Below are 27,040 nucleotides of genomic sequence, written 5' to 3'. Positions count from 1 at the left end.
CACTTAGCATAATTGTTTCAAGGATTATTCATGTTTACTGTAAATCAGTACTTTATTCTTTTTAATGGCTGACTGATATTCCATTGTATGGATAATACCACACTTTGTTTTCCCATTCCTTGGTTGTTGGTTATATCTACTTCTTGGCTCTTACGAATATTTGCGTACAAGTTTTTGTATGGAAATGTGTTTTCCATTCTCATAGGAAATATATTTTCATTCTCCACTTACCTACAAGTATGAATTGCTGGGTCATATGGTAATTCTGTATTTGTTTTGAGGAACTGCCAAACTGTTTTCCAAATCAGCTACACCTACCAACAACGTATGAGGGTTCTAGTTTCTCCACATCCTCACCAATGCTTACTTTTCTCTGTCTTTTTGATTATAGCTATCTTAGTGTGTGTGAAGTGGTATCTCATTGAGGTTTTGATTTGCATTTCCCTAATAACTGATGATGTTGAGCACCTTTATGTGTGTTTATTAGCTGTATTTTTCTTTTCTTTTTTTTTTTGAGAAATGTTCACATCCTTTGCTCATTTTAAAATCAAGTTATATGTCACGGCATGAATTTAAAATGATATGATATACAAATGCAAATTCTCTGTAGGAGTATACTTTCGTCTTTGGCTTAAAAAATTTCTACCAGTTAAGTTTTGAGGTCAGTGGATAATCTGTAAAAGATAACCAAGTGGAAATAAGACAACCTGAGCAAGAATCAGCAAAAACCGTGGACAATTAGAGGAAAACTTGAAAATGCTTATGTATTGTAATTACTAATTATTGATTATTAAACTAACCCTGATGGGCTCTATTTAAGTAAATAAAAGTCACAATTGAAAATACATGCAGGGAGCAGGAATCTGAGAAGGTACCAAATTGGTTGAAAAAGGAACTGAATGTAATTTCTATTAATGAAAAATGCAGTAATAAAAACTCAAAACTCATTTGTTAAGTTTAACCACAGATTAGGCAATTAGGCAAATCCCAAGAGAATGAATGAATGAACTGGAATATAGATCAGAGTAAATCATTCAGAATACAGCTCAAAGATACAGAAATGGAAGATATGAAAGAGATTAAGATACATGAAAGTTAGAATAATCAGAACTAGAAGTTAAGAAAGTTTAGTGAATGGCGTTCCTAAAAGAAAAGAAATATAGAATGGGCAAAAACTGTATTTAAAGAGATAATGAATGAGAATTTAGTACTGGAAAGTCTACCAGTACAGGTGGAAAGACGCCAATCCACAGATTAGTTATTAAAGTATACCCAATTGTTTATGCATCTGTTGATGGATATTTGATAATTTCTATGTTTTGGCTGTTCAAATAGAGCTTCTGTGAACACTAATGTACCAGTCTTTGTATAGATATAAAATTTCTTTTTTCTTGAATAAATACCTAGGAAAGAAATGTCTGGATCATATGGTAGCTGTATGTTTAACTTAAACTGCCAAACCATTTTATAGTCCCACCAGTTGAAAATGAGAGTTCTATTTATTCCACATGCTTGAAACGGTCAGTCTTTGCAATTTCATTATTTCTAACAAGTGTATAGTATTATCTCATTGTAGTTTAACTTGCATTTCCTTAATGAATTATGGTGTTAAATGTGTTTTTAATGTACTTTTTTGGCCACTTTGGCCATTTTTTGTGGAGATGTGTCTGTCCAAATCCTTTTTAAAATGGATTACTTTTCTTTTTATTATTGAGTTGTAGTGGTTTTAAAAAATGTTTTGTATTGGATGTATGAGCCATTTTAATATGACGTGCCTTGGCATAATTTTCTTCATAGTTTCTAAGCTTAGTGTTTGTTGAGTTTCTTAGACCTGAGCTTTGTATGTCTCATATTTGGAAAATTTTAGTATTATTTCTTAAAAAATTTTTTTCTGCCTCCCCATTACTGTCATGAATTTCAATACATGTATATTCAGTTCAGTTCAATTCAGTCGCTCAGTTGTGTCCGACTCTTTGCAACCCCATGAATGGCAGCACTCCAGGCCTCCCTGTCCATCACCAACTCCCGGAGTTCACTCAGACTCACATCCATCGAGTCAGTGATGCCATCCAGCCATCTCATCCTCTGTCGTCCCCTTCTCTTCCTGCCCCCAATCCCTCCCAGTGTCAGAGTCTTTTCCAATGAGTCAACTCTTCACATGAAGTGGCAAAAATATTGGAGTTTCAGCTTTAGCATCATTCCTTCCAAAGAAATCCCAGGGCTGATCTCCTTCAGAATGGACTGGTTGGATCTCCTTGCAGTCCAAGGGACTCTCAAGAGTCTTCTCCAATACCACAGTTCAAAAGCATGTATATTAGGCTTCTTGAAATTGTTTCATGGGTCTGAGATATGTTTTTCATTTTGTTTTTATTCTTTTTTTTCCTTTTTGTATTTCATTTGGGGTCTCATTGCTGTGCTTATTGTTGCTTTTGCAGTATCTAATCTGCTGTATTAATGCCATCAGTATTTTTTCCATCTCAAACACTATAGTCCTCTTTAGAAGTTGGTTTGTGTCTTTTTTGGATTCTTCCAAGTTTCTACTTAACTTTTTGCACATATAGAATCACTTATAACTGTTTTGAGGTCCTTAACTGTTCATATCTGTATTGGTTCCAATTGATGGATTTTTCTCTGTATGAAGGTAATTTTTTATTGATTGCTACCAGAGATTGTAAATTTTACCTTTTGTGATATATATATTTAGGTTTCTATAATTATTTTCTGCTTTGGAACATAGTTAAATTTCTTAGAAATAGTTTGATCCTTTTGAGACTTGTTGTTAAGATTTTTTAGGTCAGACTAGTCTTTAATGTAGGGCTATTTATTCCCTACCACTAAGGCAAGTCTCTCTGAGTCCTCTATTCAGTATTCTGTGTGAGGTTTTTCCAGTTTGGTTGGTGGGGATAGGCATTATTACTGACCTTAGTAAAGGTTGTTATGGTCTTTGTAACATTTTTTGGTGGTCTTCCTTCAGTCTTGTGTAGTTTCTCTATATGCATGCTCTGATCAGTACTATACTGAATACTTAAGTAGGACCTTCCACTGATGTTTGTGCTTCTTTCTGTGTACCCGTCTCTGCTCTCCAGTAGTCTGTCATAACAAACTAGCTCCATTATTCTTATTTGTATAAGAATCCCTCTCTCATCTCCAGTTCATTTTGGATGGTTCAAGGCTGTGTAAACTTTGAAAACTCTTCTCCCAGAAGCAGTAATCATTTTTAACCAGTCCCCTCACATTCCCCTCATAATTAATGTAAAGTAGTTGCAAGTTGACAAGTCCAGAAATGTAGTTTGATGAGCATGTTAGGAGTTTTTATATAGTGTTAGTCACTCAGTCTTGTCCGACTCTTTGTGACCCTGTGGACTATAACCCGCCAGGCTTCTCTGTCCATAGAATTCTCCAGGCAAGAATACTGGAGTGGGTTGCCATTTCCTCCTCAAAGGGATCTTCCCAACCCAGTTTTTATATAACCTAGTTATTCTACATTGTTTCATTGTCTATCAACTACATATTTGCTGAGTTCCTGTTGTATTCCCAGTATCATACAAGGTTCTGAGTGTTAAGTAGAAAAGTGAGTACAATATTGTTTCTGGAAAGTTTTTATTCTAGCAGGGGAGATAAAACAGTTGTCATGAAATGTCATGAAAAATGTAAAACTTAAAAAAAAATTCACTAGATGTTTAAAAATGAGAAAAATTAGTATGATATGGCATGTCAGGGAATGCATCCTCTAAACTGAGACTGAGAAGGGCCTTTGAAAAAATGTATAAATTAAAAAATAATAATAAATTACAAGATATAATGGGAGAAAAGGTGCCATTTAGCCAAATAAATTTTATGGGCATACACTTAATAGAAGTTCAAAATTTATGAGGAAAACTATAAAAAACTCCCAAAGATACAAACATAAACTTGAACAGGTATTTTGAATCAGAAGACTCTACATCCTAAAGATGTCAGTTTTTTCCTAAAATAATATATAAATGTAACATGATCTCAATAAAAATATCAGACTTTTAATTCCTAGGTCTGGACTAATTATAAAGTTTATTTGTAAAAACAGACAAGTAAGCATAGCTAGGAAAATTTTGAAATTGAAGACTAGTAAGAATAGAAGTCTAGCTTTACTGGATATTGAAACATAAGCCTTATAATTTTTTTTTTTTGGCTGCACTGGGTCTTTGTTGTGGCATGCAGGCTTTCTCTCGGAGAAGGCAATGGCACCCTACTCCAGTCCTCTTGCCTGGAAAATCCCATGGATGGAGGAGCCTGGTAGGCTGCAGTCCATGGGGTCTCAAAGAGTCAGACACAACTGAGCGACTTTACTTTCACTTTTCATTTTCATGCATTGGAGAAGGTAATGGCAACCCACCTGGGTGTTCTTGCCTGGAGAATCCCAGGGACGGGGGAACCTGGTGGGCTGCCGTCTATAGGGTCGAACAGAGTCGGACACGACTGAAGTGACTTAGCAGCAGCAGCAGGCTTTCTCTAGTTGCAGCTGAGGGCTTTTCTTGTCGCAGAGCATGGGCTTTAGGGCACATGGACTCAGTAGTTGTAGCACATGGACTTAGTTGCCTCACAACATGTGGGATCTTAGTTCCCTGACCAGGGATTGAACCTGTGTTCCCTGCATTGGAAGGCAGATTCTTAACCACTGGACCACAAGGGAAGTCCCATAATTTTTAAAATGTGGTATTGGTTCAGGAATACAAATCAATTGAATACAAACTATAAAACCCAAGCCCAGTGGCATGTGGAAATTTAGTCTGTAATAAAAGCAGCATCCTAAAATCAGTGTAGAAAATATGGAATCTTTAATTTTTAATTAAATTTTAATTTTTAATAAGTGGTGTTTGTGATACTAGGATAGTCAATTGAGAGAAGATAGGATTGGATCCTGTTCACAACACTACTGGGATGTACAGTATTCACACACCCGTATATGTATGTATGTTTGTATATACGCCTGTTTATATATACACATACACACTCCCACTTCTGTTTTTTGCATAGCAGAAAACAGCATCATCAAATTGAAAAGACAGTGACAAACTGGAAGAATGTTTTACCACTTACATTATGGACGTTGCATTAGTCTTTCAAATATTTATCCTCTAAAACTGAGGAAGAAAAGGACTGGTAATTATATAGAAAGATGGACAAAAGATAATGAACAGTGAGATGAATTAAGATTTGCCACAAGCTGATGCTGAAGCTGAAACTCCAATACTTTGGCCACCTGATGCGAAGAGCTGACTCATTTGAAAAGACCCTGATGCTGGGAAAGATTGAGGGCAGGAGGAGAAGGGGATGACAGAGGATGAGATGGTTGGATGGCATCACCGACTGACTCAATGGACATGGGTTTGAGTAAACTCTGGGAGTTGGTGATGGACAGGGAGGCCTGGTGTGCTCTGGTTCATGGAGTCACAAAGAGTCGGACACGACTGAGCAACTGAATTGAACTGAACTGATCATTGTTTAGTCCAGGTGGTAGGGGGTTTGTTGTACAATTTTGTCTCCTCTTGCATACATTTGAAATTTCCCATGAAAAATTTTGGTTTAAGTAGGTGTAAATGAGAATGCATTTGGAACAAAGTCACTGAAGCCAAGGTGGGCAATTGGCTTTGTATACCATTTTATGTTTCTGGTAAATTTAGAATAGACTGTCTTTATTTCCAATAGATCTTATTTGTGGTTTAGTTAGCGTGTGTGTGTGTGTGTGTGTGTGTGTGTGTGTGAGAGAGAGAGAGAGAGAGAGAAGAATATGTGTTAGTGTATGTTTAAGACAGATTTTTCTGTTAGTGTACTTCTCTGCATTAAACTAACTCACAAAGTATGAAGTTGTTTGTTTATTGGCCCTCATTGGACCTTTGGATTACCAACAGAATTGATTTGGAAGAAGTGAAAATTTTCTCACACTTTTTATGAATGCCATATATTCTTGCAAATTTTATTTGGACATTGATTTAGATATATCAGCTGAAAGAGAAAATTGAGAGTGGAATTTTTTTCCAGATTTAACATTGAGATTGTTCAATTAGTAATTTTTAAGCATGTTATTTTAATAACTTAGAAGGATCCAAAGTTATATAGAATTACGTAAAGGAACAAAAAATCTATCTTCTCTAAACAATTTTTTTTTTGCTTTGGAGCCCTCATAATGCTTTAGAAAGACAGATAATATCATTTATTTAATGATACCTAATGACATTATGCATGATCATGTTAACTTGTATTCTATTCTTCCAACAGATTAATATTAAAATCGGAAGTTTGTATCTTTTGCTGGATATTGGAGATTTAATGTAATGGCAACAGAATTTATAAAGAGTTGCTGCAGAGGATGTTTCTATGGTGGAACAGAAAAACACAACTGTGAGTTTGCTTCTTTTTGACTTCAGCATTTATTTAATGCCTTTATTTGTGGCATTTTGTGATATAAATGTAAATGAGACATATTTTTTAACTTCATGAGGGGGTCAGAAACATAAATGTGAGGCACACTAGCTAGGTATGAAAAGTACCTTGGAGCATAGGGGAGAGAAAGATGAGTTCAACATAGGAGACACTCTAGAACATTACCACAAGAAGATGGCCTGTGGTACGGAAGTTTGAAGTGGATTTTAGCAAGCCAAGTGGGAAGAAGGAAGTAAGAAAAAGTGAGGATTAGACATGCGTGTTATGGTGGATGAAATAGTGTGAGCAAAAGTAGGAAGAGAAGTATTTGGGGAATAACATACTCTGGCAAATGTTTTAACTTAAATACAGACAGTTTCCAGTTTATGAACAATGCTTTAAAACATGCCTTCCACGGATGAATGAGTGACCAATAGAGAAGAAACCTGTAACTTTATCAAGAGCCACACTTATCAAGGACTCCTGGAGATTTCCCTTGCTATTGCATGGGTTTTCTCAGCCCTTCAAGGTTATGACTGGAACTTTATTTTTCTTGGTTCTTTCTTATATTTCTTAGTCTAAAGCATAGATAGCTTCCTACTATATTTGAATACGAAGGCTTCTTTTTCATAATAAAATATTTCATAAATTCCAACAGAGTAGTAGTTGTGCTTTCATTCTGTCTATAGACAGTATTAATTATACATAAAGATTAGCTCTAGATGTTTCTTACTTCCTCATCCTAAGTCACACAGCCTAGGAATCACATATCTTTCAAGGTAATAAACAAAAGAGGTCACAGAAGCTAGCACAGAGGAGTTGATATTATACTAGGGTCAAAGTAAATTTTATTTTGTGGTTTAGTAAAGATTTTTTTTGTAGACATGGAGACCTTTAGCTTCTTTTCAAAGTAGCTTTTGGCATTTAAGGCTGAAATTAACCATTAGTATTAACAATAAGAATTGTTTTGTTGACAGTATTTTATTTAAATGACTAGATGAATATTTATTTGAAAGCACTGTGAAATTAACTACAAAATTAACCTGTTTTCCATCTATGAACTCTTTTGTGGAAATGAGATTCTTTAGAAACTGCTTTTACCATTATGATAAGTTAATACACTTTGGTAGTATATTAACTTCTCAAATATTGGCTAGGCAGAATTAATGTAGATTCCAGAGTGCTTGATAAGACCTAAAAGTAGTTTATGTGTCAACAGTTTCTTTTAAAATGGTTAAATAAGTACCAAAGCATATTAGGTTTAGATTATTATATGCATAAATCTCCATGCATATTTGTAATTTTTTCTTTTCTTTTCTCTTCTTTTCTATGCAGTATCTGTGGAAAGAGACTTTAAAGCAGCAGTATCACATAGTCAAAATACTACTATCTCTATACCCCCATTGACTTCTGTTTCTGTAAAGCCTCAGGTTGGCTGTACTGAGGATTATTTACTTTCCAAGTTACCATCTGATGGCAAAGAAGTACCATTTGTGGTGCCCAGGTTTAAGTTATCTTATATTCAGCCCAGGATGCAAGGAACTCCTTCACAGTTGGAAGAACTAGAAGGTAAACAATCAAATGGCAGGATTTAAAAATCAACATGCAGCATTTAAATGTTGTTATTGCTGTTATTTAATTTGCTCTTTTATATATATATAAAGATATAAAATATCTTTGTGTACAAATTTGACATTTCATTTTTTAAAATGTCTTGCTTCTCCTATAGAGGAATTCAGTGCACAGTGTTTTTGAAAAGTCCCATTATGATATCTGACACATTTGTGTGTAGAATTGGCCTTTTTTTAGGGCTTTGCAGGTGGCACTAGTGGTAAAGAACCCACCTGACAATGCAGGAGATGGGGTTTGATCCTTGGGTCGGGAAGATCCTCTGGAGGAGGGTATGACAACCCACTCTAGTATTCTTATTTAAAGGAGTAATATAATTGTAATATGTCAGTTAATCCTTCACACATTTAGAAAGAAAAAATAGAGAAATTATTCTCGTTTTGGTCAATAATATAGGAAATATTATGTTCTAAATTTTAGTGTAAAGAGAAATGAGGAAGCAATGAAGTAGTGTTCCTCCCTTCCCTTCTTTTTCATTATTATACTTCTCAGTCTAAAAACGCTTCCCAATCTAAACAGCCACTTGAATGAGGTAGATTCATTGGTTGAATTTTGGCTGATATTCTAGAGGCCAATGGACTAAGGAAGATAAAAGGAAGCAACATGTAACTTGTATTTTAGAAATAGTTTGTTTTAGTTCATTGAAACAGTCACAATGGTTTATTTCCCTAAAAATTTTATTATGGAAATTTTCAAACATGCAGAATAATTGAAAGAACTTAATGGTGAATGCCTGTATATCTACCATATAGATTCTGTCATTAACACTTTTACTATATATACTTTATCACATATCTATCTATCCATTTCCTTAACCATTAGTAATTCTTTTGAGGGTAGGGGGCGAATGCATTTCAGAGTAAATTGTAGACATCAGTACACTTCTCTCTAAATATTCAAGTATATATATATCATTTACTAGAGTTCAGTTATTTATAGTTTCCTTCTTTTGACATAAACTTTAAACAGAATTAACTGCCCACATTGTAAGTGTATGTTTGTTGAGTTTTGACAAATGTGTATACCAATGTGATCCAACCTCCTGTCAAGATCTATAATATTTCTCTAAGTACTTTTTCTGCCCCATCCTTTCTCTCTCCTTACGGAATACCAATTACACATATGTTGGACCGTGTGATATTGTCTTATTTGTCTATGAAGCTTCTTTTTTCCCCCAATTTTTTTCCTCCTCTCTATTTTTTTTTTTAATGTAAAACGTTTAATTTGTTGTTCTTTTGGGGCAATTTGATGCATCATCAGTGTGTTACAACTGAACCACTAATCTTATAGTTTCATCAACATTAGCTGGTTTGCTTTCATGACACTGCTGAGCAATCAGCTGTTTCTGCAGAGGTTCAAGTGAAAAGCCTTTTAAGAAGTGTGCAAGTTCCTTTTGTATATCTCCGAAAGGTTTACTCACTCTATTAGCTTTTCATCATTCACAGTATTTATCTTGTTAAGATTAGTGGGAGCTGGTTTTGCTTTATTTTTAACCTTAAAGCTTTTTTGGCTGGCTATTTGGAATGTTCCTGGACTTCTGCCCTCTTAGTTTGTTCTTGGCCATCGTCTCTGATAGCCTCGTGCAGCTGTTCAAGTTCCAGGTGACGCCATATGCACGCATCTCCTCTGTATTCTTAAGGTTTGGTAATATTGACCTATTTTCAAGTTCACTGTCTCTCCTCCATTATTTCCTTTCAGCCATTAAGCCCGTCCAGTGAGTTTTTAATTTTAGATATATTTTTCCGTTGTAATATTTACATTTGATTCTTCTTTTCATAGTTTCTATTTTTCTGTGGTTTCTGCCCCCATCCCCAGTAATCATGAACCTATTTTCTTTTATTTCTTTGAGTTTTAACATCTTTGTGTACTATTCTAACATCTGGGTCTTCCAGATTTGAATTCTGTGGATTGTCCTTTTTTGAGAATGAGTCCCATTTCTTTGTATGTGGAGTGATTTTGGATTGTATTCTGGACATTGGATGTCATGTTGTGGAGACTCTGGAATCTGTTATATTACTCTTGACAGTTTTTTTTTCCCCCTTCCTTCCCTTCCTCCTTTCGTCCTTTCCTTCCTCCTTCCTTAACTTCAGCAGTTAATTAACCTGGTTGTACTGTGTGGCAGATTCTGTGCCTTTGGTGGCAGCTGCTATCCGAGCTTAGTACTTTTTTTTTTTTTTTAATCCTTATTGGGAGCCTGTATCACACATGTGTGGTTCAGGGATCAGCCAGATATTTGAGCAGACTTTTAGTCACAGAATTTGGGGTTTTCTCCTCTTCAAGATTTCCACCTTATTTCTAGCAGCTGTGGTTGCTCTATACTCTGCTTTATGTTCTTCAGGCCAGAAACACTGGATTTTCTACTGGAATTTTATCTGCCCTCCCCCCACCCCCCAATACAGTGCCAATTTTGGCCTGCCCAAAGGCTAAAAGTCATTAAAAAACGGGTGTCCATTCCCCTTTGTCCTAAAGTGCTGTTTAGAATCCTTACTACTTTTTTTTTTCACACTCTAGTGCCTTCAGGGTATTTTGTTTGTTTGTTTTGATTGGTTATTATAGTTATCTAGAGGAGAGTTGGACTTCCCAGGTGGTGGTAGTGGTCAAGAACCTGCCTGCCTAATCCAGGTGACCTAAGAGATGCAGGTTTAATCCCTAGGTTGAGAAAATCCCCTGGAGGAGGGCATAGCAACCCACTCCAGTATTCTTGCCTGGAGAATCCCATGGACAGAGGAACCTGGAGGACTGCAGTCCATACGGTCACAAAAGATTTGGACATGACTGAAGCGACTTAAGGTCTGATGCTGTAAAGAGCAATATTGCATAGGAAACTGGAATGTTAGGTCCATGAATCGAGGCAAATTGGAAGTAGTCAAACAGGAGATGGCAAGAGTGAACGTTGACATTCTAGGAATCAGCAAACTAAAATGGACTGGAATGGGTGAATTTAACTCAGATGACCATTATATCTACTACTGTGGGCAGGAATCCCTTAGAAGAAATGGGGTAGCCATCATGGTCAACTAAAGAGTCTGAAATGCAGTACTTGGATGTGATCTCCAAAACGACAGAATGATCTCTGTTCGTTTCTAAGGCAAACCATTCAATATCACAGTAATCCAAGCCTATGCCCCAACCAGTAATGCTGAAGAAGCTGAAGTTGAATGGTTCTATGAAGACCTACAAGACCTTTTAGAACTAACACCCAAAAGAGATGTCCTTTTCATTATAGGGAACTGGAATGCAAAAGTAGGAAGTCAAGAAACACCTGGAGTAACAGGCAAATTTGGCCTTGGAATATAGAATGAAGCAGGGCAAAGGCTAATAGAGTTTTGCCAAGAGAACACACTGGTCATAGCAAACACCCTCTTCCAACAACACAAGAGAAGACTCTACACATGGACATCACCAGATGGTCAACACCGAAATCAGATTAATTATATTCTTGTAGCCAAAGATGGAGAAGCTCTATACAGTCAGAAAAAACAAGACTGGGAGCTGACTGACTCAGATCGTGAACTCCTTAGTGCCAGATTCAGACTTAAATTGAAGAAAGTAGGGAAAACCACTAGACCATTCAGGTATGACCTATATCAAATCCCTTATGATTATACAGTGGAAGTTAGAAATAGATTTAAGGGACTAGATCTGATAGATAGAGTGCCTGATGAACTATGGACGGAGGTTCATGATACTGTATAGGAGACAGGGATCAAGACCATCCCCATGGAAAAGAAATGCAAAAAAGCAAACTGGCTGTCTGGGAAGGCCTTACAAATAGCTTTGAAAAGAAGAGAAGTGAAAAGCATAGGAGAAAAGGAATGATATAAGCATCTGAATGCAGAGTTCCAAAGAATAGCAAGGAGAGATAAGAAAGCCTTCCTCAGTGATCAGTGCAAAGAAATAGAGGAAAACAAGAGAATGGGAAAGACTAGAGATCTCTTCAAGAAAATTAGAGATACCAAGGGAACATTTTATGCTAAGATGGGCTCGATAAAGGACAGAAATGGTATGGACCTAACAGAAGCAGAAGCTATTAAGAAAAGGTGGCAAGAATACAAAGAAGAACTGTACAAAAAAGATCTTCATGACCCAGATAATCATGATGGTGTGATCATTCACCTAGAGCCAGACATCCTGGAATGTGAAGTCAAGTGGGCCTTAGAAAGTATCACTATGAACAAAGCTAGTGGAGGTGATGGAATTCCAGTTGAGCTATTCCAAATCCTGAAAGATGATGCTGTGAAAGTGCTGCACTCAATATGCCAGCAAATTTGGAAAACTCAGCAGTGGCCATAGGACTGGAAAAGGTCAGTTTTCATTCCAATCCCAAAGAAAGGCAATGCCAAACAATGCTCAAACTACTGCACAATTGCACTCATCTCACACGCTAGTAAAGTAATGCTCAAAATTCTCCAAGCCAGGTTTCAGCAATATGTGAACCGTGAACTTTCAAATGTTCAAGCTGATTTTAGAAAAGGCAGAGGAACCAGAGATCAAATTGCCAACATCCGCTGGATCATGGAAAAAGCAAGAGAGTTCCAGAAAAACATCTATTTCTGCTTTCTTGACTATGCCAAAGCCTTTGACTGTGTGGATCACAATAAACTATTGAAAATTCTGAAAGAGATGGGAATACCAGACCACCTGACCTGCCTCTTGAGAAACCTATATGCAGGTCAGGAAGCAACAGTTAGAACTGGACATGGAACAACAGACTGGTTCCAAACAGGAAAAGAAATACGTCAAGGCTGTATATTGTCATCCTGCTTATTTAACTTATATGCAGAGTACATCATGAGAAATGCTGGACTGGAAGAAGCACAAGCTGGAATCAAGATTGCCGGGAGAAATATCAATAACCTCAGATATGCAGGTGACACCACCCTTATGGCAGAAAGTGAAGAGGAACTAAAAAGCCTCTTGATGAAGGTGAAAGAGGAGAGTGAAAAAGTTGGCTTAAAGCTCAACATTCAGAAAACTAAGATCATGGCATCCGATCCCACCACTTCATGGGAAATAGATGGGGAAACAGTGGAAACAGTGTCAGACTTTATTTTTTTGGGCTCCAAAATCACTGCAGATGGTGATTGCAGCCATGAAATTAAAAGACGCTTACTCCTTGGAAGGAAAGTTATGACCAACCTAGATAGCATATTCAAAAGCAAAGACATTACTTTGCCAACAAAGTTTGTCTAGTCAAGGCTATGGTTTTTTCAGTGGTCATGTATGGATGTGAAAATTGGACTGTGAAGAAAGCTGAGCACTGAAGAAATGATGCTTTTGAACTGTGGTGTTGGAGAAGACTCTTGAGAGTCCCTTGGACTGCAAGGAGATCCAACCAGTCCATTCTAAAGGAGATCAGTCCTGGGTGTTCATTGGAAGGACTCATGCTAAAGCTGAAACTCCAATACTTTGGCCACCTCATGCGAAGAGTTGACTCATTGGAAAAGACTCTGATGCTGGGAGGGATTGGGGGCAGGAGGAGAAGGGGACGACAGAGGATGAGATGGCTGGATGGCATCACCAACTCGATGGGCATGAGTTTGGGTGAAATCCAGGAGTTGGTGATGGACTGGGAGGCCTGGCGTGCTGAAATTCATGGGGTTGCAAAGAGTCGGACATGACTGAGCAGCTGAACTGAACTGAACTGAAGCGACTTAACACTGTGCATGCACAGGAGAGTTGGGTCTGGCAGAAGTGATAATTTTTTTTAAAGAAGCAAGGAAAGATGAACCCTGAGCCTGGCTTAGCACATATCAGCTTTGATACCCTGCTTTGCACATATCAGCATTGTCTCTCCAAAACAACCTAAAAGTTCTGATTTACAATATACCCTGATCAGTTGATCTTTCTCTTGTACTTGTTAACAGCATTGGGAGTAAACCATATAAATGGCTTTGTAATCTGTTTTATTCATATCATATATCATGAAATTTTTAATGGCTCAATAGTAAAGGATAAATCATATGAAAGTACTATAAAATTTATTTAATAAATTCTCTATTCTTAGACATTAGGGTATTTTATGTATTATTTTCATTATCAGAAGCTAAGTAAGAAATACCTACCTGACAGTATGTGGTAGTTTTTCTTTTGTCTTTTTTTTTTTTTCATTGTATTGCTAGAAAAAATTACTTTCCAGTTGGATGAGTGAGAAATTGGTTTACACTGAAATTATAGGCTCAATGAAGATGTGATAAATCCACCTGATTTTTAGCATATTGGAAAGAAAATTACTTTATTTAATGAGTCAATAAAGCACTTTTGGTGCCTAATTATAGAAATCAAATATGTATCTCTTATATGTATGTATGATTGTGTGAGTGCTGGGCTGATACAGAGATTTTGAGAAGATAGGGTGGACCACTATCAATAATGACTAAAATCATGTTTCAGATATTTGACATTTGTTACATTGCATTACGTACTTGCTGTTGGATCTGATTTTAACTGCAGCTTACTGCTTGGATAATAGAGATTGATTATTAATATTTTACTATATTTGCTTTATGACATGTCTATCCATTAAGAGAATGCATTTGAATAAATCCTGAAATTTTTAATTGGGCTTTTGAGAGGTATAAGCAGTTGTGCTACTTTACATTTAGTTCTATAGCACTGTGGTTCTGTAAATTGAGTTATTAATCTTGAAACTTTAAATATAATATCTTTTTAAGAGGAAAATTGGAATTCTTTATTGACTTATAAAGGAAAAATGAAATAAGAATATTCATTTTTAGGGATAGCGTATAAAGGTAGAGAGTCATCTTTATGCTACTCCTGTTGACAGTGCTGTTCTTGTTACCATAAACAGACTTTTGTAGTAGTGTTTATGTGCTGAATGATTTAACTGTTGGCCTATACGGTTTACAGGCTTCTTATAAGGCTCTCTGAGATCACACCTCCCTCTTGGCACCCCTCTGCCTATGTACAGGGCTTGGATTGTGCATATAGTTATTTGAACCAGAGTATAAGGATAAGATCTCACTTTAAAACCAAATATGTTATTTTTCTTTTCTGAACTCAGTGTGAAGCCACCTGTTTTATTGTTCAGCTTAATTCAGAAAATATTTGTTTATACTGTGGTTTCCATTTTAGAAAATAATTAAAAGATGGTGATGATTTAAACATTTAAAAATTTTATGTCTATTAATTCTAATGTAAGTCTTAACTTTGAAAGGAATGTGATCTATTGTTTTACACTTTTAAAATTGTCAGATGTACATAGACAAAAGGAACAAAACAAATTATTTGTGATTTATTATAAAATAAAATAGATATATGTAAAATATAAAAGTAAAATGGATGTATGGTCACCACTCAAGTAAAGAAAGAGAGTATTACCAGCAAAGCAAAAGCTTCCATCTTCCCCCTTTTCAGTCACTCCAGTTATTACAATCATATTTTCTTGCTGATTTTACTTTTTTAACACCTAAGCACATATCCCTAAATATTGTGGCTTAGTTTTTTCTGTTTCTGACCTTTATATAAGTGAAATTACATATTGTATATATATTCTTTTGTTATAGGTTAGTAAGTTTTTTTCCCCCTTTGCCTTGGGTACACCAGTTGTTAGCTAATAATTCCAAGAAAAGGATGTTGTAAAATTTTAGAAATACTTGTTTTCAGGATCTGCCAGAGCATCATTTGGAGACAGAAAGGCAGAACTTTCCAGTTCAGCTCAGCATGGACCCAGCTATGATGTATATAATCCATTCTACAAGTACCAGCACGTGTCACCTGATTTGAGCCGGCGCTTTCCTCCTCGTTCTGAAGCAACAAGACTATATGGATCGGGTACAAAAAAAAATTTTGTTTTTCCTCTTTGTCTTTTCTCTTTAACAAATGTAGAAATCAAATTAAATCTAAGATTCTGGAAGAAATGATTAATCTTATAATGAAAAACAATTTAATGAATGAAATGAAATGAAAAACAATTTAAAAATAAAGAGAAAAGCTGGCTTCAGAATTGATCTGATTAAGTCACATCATAACTTCTCTATGGTTTATATCTCATGTAAAAATTGAAAGATTAATGAGTTCTGTATATTGTTAGTTCTAAGTTCCGTTTTGTTTGTCCTATTTTTAAAGAAATATTTAGATTTTATACATATTTTATATACCATCTATCCATTCATATCTACAACAAGAATTTACTAACTGTATTTATTTTCTGTTCTACTCAGTGAAAGTGAGAAATTTAGAAACTAATGATGAGATTAGAAATGTAAACAAAAAAAAAATAGAAAATGCCTAAGTGATTACCAAACTTTTTTAGTTTACTATTTGAGACTGTATCAATTATGGACTATCTTGTACATATCTGACCCACAAAATTTTCACTGTTTTTTAAAAAAATATATGTAGCTCTCTCAACCACTAAATTCAGGGTGAGGTACTGAAAATAAAGTAGAAGTACTTATTTAAATATTTATTTCAGCACTGTGCTAGGCTATACAATTATTATTCAGAGTTTCATTCTTCAAGGATCTTATAGTTTAGAAAGGATACTAGAAATACAGACTAGAAATATAACAGTACGTGGAATTCAATATTGATATTTTTAATATAATAAGTGCTCATTAAATAGTTGAATTGCTGTTAGAACAGATGACTTACATCCTCTTAGATTATTCTTCTGGATGAAGAATCAGATGATGTAAGCAAAAAGAACGAATTTTTCATGGTTGATATTTGATGTGGTTGTAGAAATGTGTTGTTTGATTTGTGTTGGTTCCTGTTTCAAACAAAAGTGAAATAATTGAAAAACAACTTTTTAAACTTCATTGGAAGGCTTTGTCTCTTAAGTAGATTTTCATATATTATGCTTGCCTGGTGGCTCAGCGTTAAGGAATCTGTCTGCATGCAGGAGATGTGGGTTCGGTTCTATCCCTGGGTTGGGAAGATCCCCTTGGAGAAGGAAGTAGCAATCCACTCCAGTATTCTTGCCTGGGAAATCCCATGGACAGAGGAGCCTTGGCGGGCTACGATCCATGGCGTTGCAGGAGTCAGACATGACCTAGCAACTAAACCATCACATGTTTATGCTATTTCTCCTATAGAATTTAGTTCATGGTAATTAAGTAGACTTCTAGTGTTTCTTCTTCTTTACTATAAAAATAAGTAATTTTCTCATGTCCCTTTGTAGTTTGTGACTTAAGGACCAATAGACTTCCCAGTTCCCCTGGGCTAAGCAAGTCTATGTTTGATCTTACAAGTTCATCTCAGCGGTTCATTCAGGTAAATAATTTATGTGAATTTAATTATAAGCAATAATTTATTTTCATGCTAAAATTCAGATATGTTTCATTAGGAACAACATGTTATGTATCTTTTGTAGACATTTCTATTCTAATATCTAAAGAATAAACACTTGGCATTTCCCATGTGTATTATTTCAGGAAGCTTTCAGCTAAATACTAAAAGAGTAGTTTTTCTCTCTTTTTTTTAAAAAATGAATTTTACTTTCTTATGGTATGCACTGAGGCAGTCTTAAGGCAGTTGGAATTTAAAATGGTATACTTAAAAATGCTTATTGATTTAATTTTCCTTGTTGAATATAACTACCTGGTTAGTAAATATTAGTATTTCTGTTGAGATATAGAACTTTATTAATATTAACACAGTATTCTATTTTTGAAGTAGAATTGAGAATTTTGAAAATACATACTTGTGGGCCTTTTTCCGTGTGAATGTATGTGCATATGTTAAAATGGAAATATATTCTTAATCATCCTCAATTGAGTTAATTTTTTGTAGAATTAGTTCTTTATAGCACCATTTTTTTTTAATGTGCATCAGAATTGTTAGAAGAACTTGTTAAAATACAGATTGCCAGCCCTCACCACCAGAATTTTTTATTCAATAGCTCTGCACTGGGGCCTGAATTTGTATTTCTACCAGGTTCCCAGGTGATGCTGATACTGCTGGCCCAGGGGACTGTGCATTGCTAACTACTGCTTTATAGGTTTTTTGGTAATAGGGCACTTCCAAATATTAATATATTCTGACTTAGTACTTCCAAGTAGGAAATATAAACAGTAATCTCTTCCTCTTTATTACAAAACCAAACCAAAAACAGCAAAGCCTTTGCCATGTATTACCTAGTAAGAGATTTAAGATTTTCCTGATTAACACACATAAAGAAAACTTTTTCCCTCTCTCCTGTCTAAAAGTGGAAAATTCTGAGCAGTAACACTGTCAGAATGGTTAGCACTCAGTTTGATACTAGAGTGGGTGCTAAGGCATACGTTTCAGAATCCTTAACATCTGATATGTAACATCTGACTAAAAATGAATTTTATCTGTAGAGACATGATTCATTGTCCAGTGTGCCTAGTAGTTCTTCTTCGAGGAAAAATTCTCAGGGGAGTAACAGAAGCCTGGGTAAGGAATAAATCATTCTACTTTATATTCTTAAGGGAATTATTTCTACCCAATACTAATTTGAATATATTTATGATAAGGTTTTAAGAAAAGTTTAGATGATTTTATCCATATTGGCAGTGTTATCTGCATATGAATACTCAGATCAGAGGATGTATTTTTCAATGTTCAGGCATAAAGGCATTTTTAAAATTAAATATCTTTTGTTTGTTTTAAAGTATATTAGTGAGGGAATTTCTAGAAGCATTCAGTATTAAAACCGTGTCAATGTTATTTGGGAAAGGTTTTCTTAGTTTTAACTTAAATTCTTTGGGTTATAATTTGGTTTAGTTTTTAAGCCAGTTATTTTTTTTATGGTATGTCTTCTACCAGCACTTCAGTAAAGGCATTGAAGTTAAATGCCTTTAAACTTAATAAACTGACAACTTTAAAAAATAATTATAGCATTTTTCAGTTGTGCTCTTAAAATTGGATTGTATCAAAGTTCAATTGGGCTTCCCAGATAGAGCGGTAGTAAAGAATCTGCTTGCCAGAGCAGGAAATGCAGGAGAGGCAGGTTTGATCCCTGAGTCAGGAAGATCCCCTGGAGGAGGGAATGGCAACCCACTCCAGTATTCTTGGCTGGAAATGTCATGAACAGAAGAGCCTGGAGGGGTCCCAAAGAGTTGGACAGGACTGGGTGACTGAGCACAGTAAAAAGCTCAGTTGGGTTGGAAGGATTGCATAGTAATTGAAACCTCTTTGTCCATTTACAATTCAGACACAATTACTCTATCAGGAGATGAAAGAGACTGGGGGAGATTAAATGTGAAAGTGTTTTATAATTCTTCAGTAGAGCAGATCTGGATCACAGTTTTACAGGTAAGTTAATATAGCTAATACCAACTTTTCTTACAAAATTGAATAATAGGGGTGTAAACTATAAGCATCTACTGTTGCTATCTTCAGAAGAATGGGTCAATATCTTCTTTGGAATTTAGGGTTCTATAGTATTTTGCAGAAAATAGTATTTAATAAAGAATCTAAAGAAAATCTTTAGATATGATTAAAACATGTTTTCCTCAAGAGGGAAATTGATATGATGTGTAGAACATTAATTGTCAGATTATTTTAGTGGAGATGAAACAAAAGATCTCAGTAGATTAAAGTTTACTTTTATAGTTTTATTTGTCATTAACTCAAGAAACGTATCAAATATTTGAATTGTCAGAGTCCTTTGTAAAACTCAAACTATAATTTTTTTTTTAGTGCAGAGATTTAAGTTGGCCCTCTAGGTATGGAGATACTCCTACTATTTCTGTAAAAGGAATACTAACATTGCCCAAACCAGTGCATTTCAAATCTTCAGTCAAGGAAGGCTCTAATGTAAGTGTGTTTCAGTATCTTTTTATGTTTTCCTCATGTTTGTCACTTTAACCTATGTAAAGAATTAGAATATGAAAGTGTTTTATTTTGTGGAAACTACAAATTATGTATGCCTTGCTTTTTAAAAGAATTTTGAGCCTCAGAAATATTTGATATTTCATTGACCAATATAAGATGCATTTAGAAAGAAAATCTTAATCACTAAAATATTTAGGAATAATATCTGATGAGAAATATTTACTTTTCTTGTATGTAAGGAAAGTAAGTGTCTTAGTTTCATCCTCTTTCCCCCATCCCAATTGACTTTGATAAATAATTACATGATTGTAGTTAATTTCTTTTAAATATTTTCCATGATCATAACTGGAAGACTTATAATCCTGAATTTGTTTTATAGATTCTAGATTTCAATTTAATTATATCTGTATTTCTGTCTTCTGATATGGATTAAAAGGTTACTGTTTTTCCATACAAATGAAACTTATCTTCTATAAGAACGTATCATTTAACAGTAAAGTAATTCATATGACTAATAAGTATGAAGAAATTTACACTCACTAGTATTCATAGATATACAAATTTAAATTACATATTGCTTTCTCTGTCTTTACGTTTTTTGCTTATTAAAATTAGGAAAGTTTTATGAGCACTCTAGCCTATAAAGTTATTTTGGCAATTATTTTGACAATATATATTAAAATTTTAAAATAAGATTATACAGTGAAATAAGTCAGAGAGATAAATATCATATGATATCACTCATATGTGGAGTCTAAAATATGTTACAAGTGTACTTACTTACAAAGCAGAAACAGACTCACAGACAGAAAACAAATTTATGATTACCAAAGGCAAAGCGGGTTGGGGAGGGATAAATTAGGAGTTTGGGGTTATCAGGCTCAGTGGTAAAGAATCTGCCTGCCAGTGCAGGAGACACAAGAGAGGCAGGTTTGATCCCTGGGTCAGGAAGATGCCCAGGAGGAGGAAATGGCAACCCACTCCAGTATTCCTGCCTGGAAAATTCCATGGACAGAGGAGTCTGGCAGGCTACAGTCCATGAGTTTGCAAAAGAGTTGGACACGACTGAGCAACTAAACAACAACAACAGATAAAACACTATATATGCAATAGATAAACAAGAAGGTCTTGTTGTATAGCATAGGGAACTATATTCAATATCCTATAATAAACCATAATGGAAAAGAATATGAAAAAGAATATATATATATAACTGAATCACTTTGCTGTACATCAGAAACTAACACAACATTGTAAATCAACTGTATCTCAATAAACAATTTTTTTAACGGAAAAAAACTTTCAAATATTTATAGGTTTTAACATAGTGTTTCTACTTGGATCACTTCATGGAAATAGAGATGCAAACAAAATATGTATAAAGTATTTCTGGCGGTTTTGTTCATAGGCTGAAAGCTGGAAACTATCTAAATGTTTGTCATAGGAGAATGATTGAGAAAACTCATGGTATACCATGTATATTAGTTTCTTATAATTGGTGTATTACAAACTAGGTAGCTTAGAACAAATATTTCTCTCTCACAGTTTTGGAGAAAGTCTGAAGTCAAAGTGCCAGCAATGTTGGTTGCTTCTCTGAAGGAGAATCTGATCCATCTCTAACATGCCTCTCTCCTAGCTTGTGGTGATGACCAGCAATCCCTGTCATTCCTGGGCTTCACTCTAATCATTGACTTTCATTTTCACCTAGCTACGTGACTTTCATCTCCATGTGTCTCTATATGTCACATGGCTATCTTCTTACAGGGATGCCTGTTATATTGGATTAGAGGTCCACCTATCCAGTGTAACCTTATCTTAACTTAACAAATTGCATTTTCAATGACCCTATTTTCAAATAAGGCCACATTCTGACTTACTGAAGGTTAGGACTTCAACATAACTTTTAGCAGGGGGACACAATTCGAACCATAACACCATGTGATAAAATATTAGGCAGCCATGAAAAAATAATGCTTAGGAAGAGTTTTTAAGGACATGGGAAAATGTTCTTAATAAGTGAAAAGGCAGTAACCAAAATTTATGTGTTATATTAGGATCTTACTTTATGAAAATATGCATTGTAGAAAGTCTGGATGGAAATAAATCTTAACTCTAATTTTAATCCTGACACTCACAGATGAATATTTCCCAAATTAAACTTTTTGACTTTCAAATAAAACTAAGCCAACTTGGGAAAAGTTAGGGGGAAATGTTTTCATATTAAAACTTGCGTGGAATATTTTAAAATTTATTATTTATCAAGTTGTTTAGGAGTCCTCTATTATGACAGTGTAAACCAGCTCACTTACTTCATTTATAAGCTCATTGCATATGAATTTAAAAATTAAACATTTTATGTATACTGTGTTATTGATGTGATCTATGGTTTGAGACAGAAAGAAAAAGACAGCTCAGGTGGTTGGGAGACTCTCAGAAACACAATTCTGTACACAGATATAAGTGATTGTAATAAAAGTGAACACTTGGGCACAGTATCTAAAACATTGATGTTAGTTGCCCAGATATCTAAAGGCAAAAAAAATTCCCCTTCAAAAAGATGCACTAAAGATGGAAAGAAGGACATTTACAATCAAAAAACAGTCTAATGTCAAGAAGATGTTAGTTCACAGTAAGCCAAGGATTTAAAAAATAAAAAGAACATCTGAAAATAGTCTGCGCATGGAAAACACTTGCTGCCTGCAGTGGAAGATTATCAGAGAAGGTAGAACTTGAAACTCATATTTTGCTTTGTCTTCTCTGTCAAGGAGATCAATTTTCATTTTGGAAAGAGTAAAGATAAATTAACCCCCACATTAGATGGGAAAAGCATTAGACAGACTAGGTCCTTTAAGGAAGTAATTCAAGTCTCTAAATGTGAACAAGTTAGATTTTGCATACAGAGAGAGCTTGCATGAGAGTCTTGAAGTACTCTCATTAACTGTTGAAGAACTGTGGTGAACAGTAGGAATGATGCTCCAGAACCAAAGATGGAGAACAACCTCATATCTGAAAAGGGAAAAAGCTATATTCTGGTGTTAATACTGAAATTCCTAAGTAATTAGAAGGATTTGTGAAACTAAGACAAATAGTAGCTAGAATAAATTTTGGAAAAACAAGTCATGGCCATTCTCATTTTCATTTTAAAATATTTATTTTGTTATTATAAAAATATTAAATTTGCCTTTCCTAGATTATAAAATGTTATTTTTACTTATATTGTGTTGGCATATGACCCTTTTTAAAATATGCTATTTACATGTTTTATATTTTTATTTATTTTTATTTTAGAATATTGAATTTATGGAAACTTTTGTATTTTCTATTAAACTCCAAAGTCTACAAACTGTGAGACTTGTATTTAAGATTCAAACCCAAACTCCCAGAAAGAAAACCATTGGAGAATGCTCATTGTCACTCAGAACTCTTAGCACACAGGAGATGGATTACTCTCTGGACATATCACCACCTTCAAAAATTTCTGTAAGTGATATAATATGTAATGTCAAAGTATTTCACGTTTTTAGAATTATTTACTGGATGAATTTTTTTTTGGAGTATAATTTGAGCATGAGAATATACTGGAGGATTAGGAAGGCTCTCAAGCAATAACAACATAAATGTAATGTAAAAAAGTAATAATTATGTCATTATTTAACTTTTTTGAAATTGATAAAACGTTAACAGAGCTGCTTTTCTTTCTCCATTGAAAAGTCACAATAGGCTTACCTTCTCCTAATACCTGTTTTATTAATGTTTCATACTTAAAAATAATGGGCTTTCCCAGTGGCTCAGTGGTAAAGAATCCACGTGCAATGCAGGAGACACAGGTTTGTTTGATCCCTGGGTCAGGAAGCTCCACTAGAGGAGGGCATGGCAACCCACCAGTATTTTTGTATGGAGAATCCTGTGGACAGAGGAGCCTGGCAGGCTGAGGTCCATGGGGTTGCTTAGTTGGATACGACTGAAGTGACCAAGCACAGCAGGGCACTTCAACATAATAACCCTAAAAGTGAATACTTTTTAAAAATTATTTATTTTTTTGTTTTTTTTTTAGGTAGCTGATAACATAGGGAAAGCAAGAAAGAATTATAAACTCCAAACTCAATGGGAGATTGCCTTGAAATAAGTTAGGAAAGTTTTAGTCATGAGTAGTTACTGTATCTATCCATAAATTGAGTAGAATGGAGGATCTTCCAGCTGTATATTTTTTGTGAAGGACATGATTGTCTATAGTGTTGATTGATTTTTGAGGCCCAATAGTTGCTTCTTTCAGTTAACCAGCTGAACACTCTTTAAGTTGTCTAGGAATTCCTAATGATTTAATTATGTAGTTTCTGTGTTAGGATAACATATATATAAATCAGTCATAACCCTTTTTAAGGTCAAACTTTCATGTGATTTTAAGTTTACTTAGGAGTCATATTTTACCTGTTTTCAAAAATATTTAAGGTGACTTGAAGTGGTTCTTAAGCTGGTTACACGTTAGAATCACATGCGAAGCTGTTAAACATGTCTACACTTAAACCATTAAATCAGAATTTGGGGAGGAGTGAGCCAGAGGCATTTGTAATTTTCACGTTACTCAGGTGATTTTCATGTGTAGCTTTGCTTAAGAACCACTGAATTGAAGTGAAATTAGGGATTAAAAGTAAAGAACGAACATTTACTATAATCAAGAAGAGTTGAAAAATCTTGTTATTTCTGATCTTTTATTTTCTGTTTTCATACCAAATCTGTTTTCTTTACAGCATTTACTATAACTTAGGCTTCCCTGATAGCTCAGTAAAGAATCCACCTGCAATGCAGGACACCCTGGTTTGATTCCTGGGTTGGGAAGTTCCTCTGGAGAAGGGATAGGCTACCCACTCCAGTACTCTGGCCTGGAGAATTCTGTGGACTGTATAGTCCATGGGGTTGCAAAGAGTCGGACACGACTGAGCAACTGTCACTTCACTTTCAGAATTATTTAAGTCACTATTTTAAAAAGAAAATAAGACCTGAGCTTCCATCTTTTTTCTTCATATTTTACTATACCCTTAGTAAGGGCCTGTCATATTCTTGGCATTGAACATTTGTATGTAGGTTGATAGGAAAGAATAAATGATGAATGAAAGCATGCTAAATTAGATTACTATTTTCTGTTAAATAGCAAATTTGTTTTGAAACTGTGACAGGAGTTTATCACTTAACTGGATTAGTAGACAATAATTTGCAACCATATTTTACAGAAGACACATATTACTATTTAAATGGATAATCAATAGATTAAACCTTTAAAGGCTGGTAGAGTATATCAGAAGATAACTCAGCAAATGTATTTTCTGGGGAATTGAGACATTATAATCTGAATCTGCCTTGGAGAATCAGGATGAATGATTATAGCACAGTTTCTACAATTACATTTTGCATATCAGAGATCTTTTATAAACATTTTGTATGCCATGTGCTAGGGATGCAAAGATAGATGGCTTGAAGGAAGGGCTTTTGGGCTATCTTTGATCAGTGTATTTATATTACTGTTCATATTATTGACTAAAAGCAAGAATAATATGCTTTGTTTCTTGTGTTGAAGAGGAAAATTGATATTCTAATTGTGACATTGAAAGAGACACACTTACATATCCATCCTTCACAGGGACATCATGAACAGCAGAACTTCCATGTAGGGCTATTAATTTCTTCACCACCAAGCTTTTGACCTTAACAAATAGTTGACAACTCAAATTTCTGTGTTGAATAGTGTGCAAGAGACAAGGTATCCCTGAAGACTTATTTAATATCTGATGTTTGAAGAAACTTCACATACGACTAACTTGGTCCTAAGTGATTTAATGCTCACAACGAACTTAATGAGCTTGCTGCTCTTGTTACCCCTATTGTGGAGACCAAAACCCTGAAGCATTTGCCTGAGTTTATATAGCCTTTTGTTGGGGAAGAAGGATTTGAATGGAGGCATTCTGATTCCAGAGCCACCTGTCTTAATTTTACCACATTGATGAGAAAAAATCAATAAACAGTCTGTGGTAGAAACGAGTGTTGTTTGAGCCAAACTGAGGGCTATAGCCTGGAAGACAGCCTCTCAGATAACTGAGGAATTGCTCAGGAGAAGCATGGTTTTCAGCACTGTTTTAATATCTTATCAGAATATAGAACGTCAAACAAGTCAGGGATACATTCCTTCAGGGTTTAGGAAAAAAAAAAAAAGAGCATGTGCACAGTAAGTCAGTATGGCCTTGGCTCCTGGGAGGGGAGTCTTATCATTGAAGGAGGACCAGCAATGGCTTCCCAGGAAAGGAGGCATTTAATCTTTATTTTTAACATGGCTATTCTTTACTTGTGATCAGTGCACACTTGGCTTTAATAATTAAAGCAGATATACAATGTATACTTGATAGGCCAAAATGGGCTATTTTAATCAGTATAAAAGTCAAGTTAATTCATATATAAACTAGAATGACTTCTAATCATTCTATATACCTCAATATGTGAAAATATCTTTCATCAACACTGTATTGTCCCCTAAGAAGATATTCTCAAAAATCACCAGATAAGGGATTTCTCTAATTATGCTGAACTTTTCACTTTCAACAGTCATTCCAGGAAGGACAAAAAAGATTTTCTTTTCTTTAAAAAAATGATACATTATTCAGGAATGGAGATCATTAAAAATGCTTTTAATATATAGTTACTAATTGATTAGAATTTTAAGTTATTGGTTATTGTGATGTTGAAAACCACTTTGAATAGTTTTTCATGATCTGAATTAATATATTGGAGTATAAATTGAATTTGTGAAATAACCTTGGTAAGAAATGGTAAACCCACTGCTGAATGCTGCTCTGTTTTGTGAGAACTCTACCAGTGTGTAACTCTAAGAGAAGTTTTGCCATCTTTCAGTATTTTCATCTGTTATATTAAGGGTAGAAAACCATAATGAAAAAATGAATGAAAAAATGTTATCCTGGTTTCCTTTGTGTTTTGTAAACAATAAATAACTTTTAAATGGATGGCAGCATTTGTTCTTTTAATCAGCAAAGGTATTTTATTTATGGCTATTGAATTAGTCCACCTAAAAAGATTAATCCATTCTTATTAAAAGCAAAAGCAATTTGCTTTTATTTATTAGAATTCAGCAATTATTGCCAAATAGACAACTTTTATCATCATTTTAGATTTTTCAAGAAGGAGTGACCTCAACAGTTGACTTTAAACTTTTAAGTGATTCACTTTGTATCTTTTGATTTCT

At 34.7% G+C, this 27,040-nt stretch overlaps 1 protein-coding gene and 1 pseudogene across 3 annotated transcripts in view; one reads left to right on the top strand and one right to left on the bottom strand.

The window, feature by feature from the left end:
- The window catches only part of TC2N (tandem C2 domains, nuclear), a 42,645-nt gene that overhangs the window by 7,012 nt on the left and 8,593 nt on the right, over positions 1 to 27,040 (top strand). For all 3 annotated transcript variants that reach the window (XM_005910251.2, XM_070357861.1, XM_070357862.1), the window contains exons 2-9: positions 6,256 to 6,378; positions 7,735 to 7,968; positions 15,655 to 15,822; positions 17,174 to 17,265; positions 18,336 to 18,411; positions 19,172 to 19,272; positions 19,660 to 19,776; positions 23,083 to 23,274. In XM_005910251.2, coding sequence (XP_005910313.1) covers positions 6,312 to 6,378; positions 7,735 to 7,968; positions 15,655 to 15,822; positions 17,174 to 17,265; positions 18,336 to 18,411; positions 19,172 to 19,272; positions 19,660 to 19,776; positions 23,083 to 23,274 — 1,047 coding nt within the window. In that variant the 5' untranslated portion in view covers positions 6,256 to 6,311. The remainder of the gene's footprint in view (positions 1 to 6,255; positions 6,379 to 7,734; positions 7,969 to 15,654; positions 15,823 to 17,173; positions 17,266 to 18,335; positions 18,412 to 19,171; positions 19,273 to 19,659; positions 19,777 to 23,082; positions 23,275 to 27,040) is intronic.
- LOC102276151 (ribosomal biogenesis factor-like) lies at positions 9,066 to 9,692 on the bottom strand (annotated as a pseudogene).

Source organism: Bos mutus, chromosome 21 (assembly GCF_027580195.1).
Source record: "Bos mutus isolate GX-2022 chromosome 21, NWIPB_WYAK_1.1, whole genome shotgun sequence".
Lineage (NCBI taxonomy): Eukaryota > Metazoa > Chordata > Mammalia > Artiodactyla > Bovidae > Bos > Bos mutus.
This window is presented reverse-complemented; position numbering and strand designations above follow the sequence as displayed.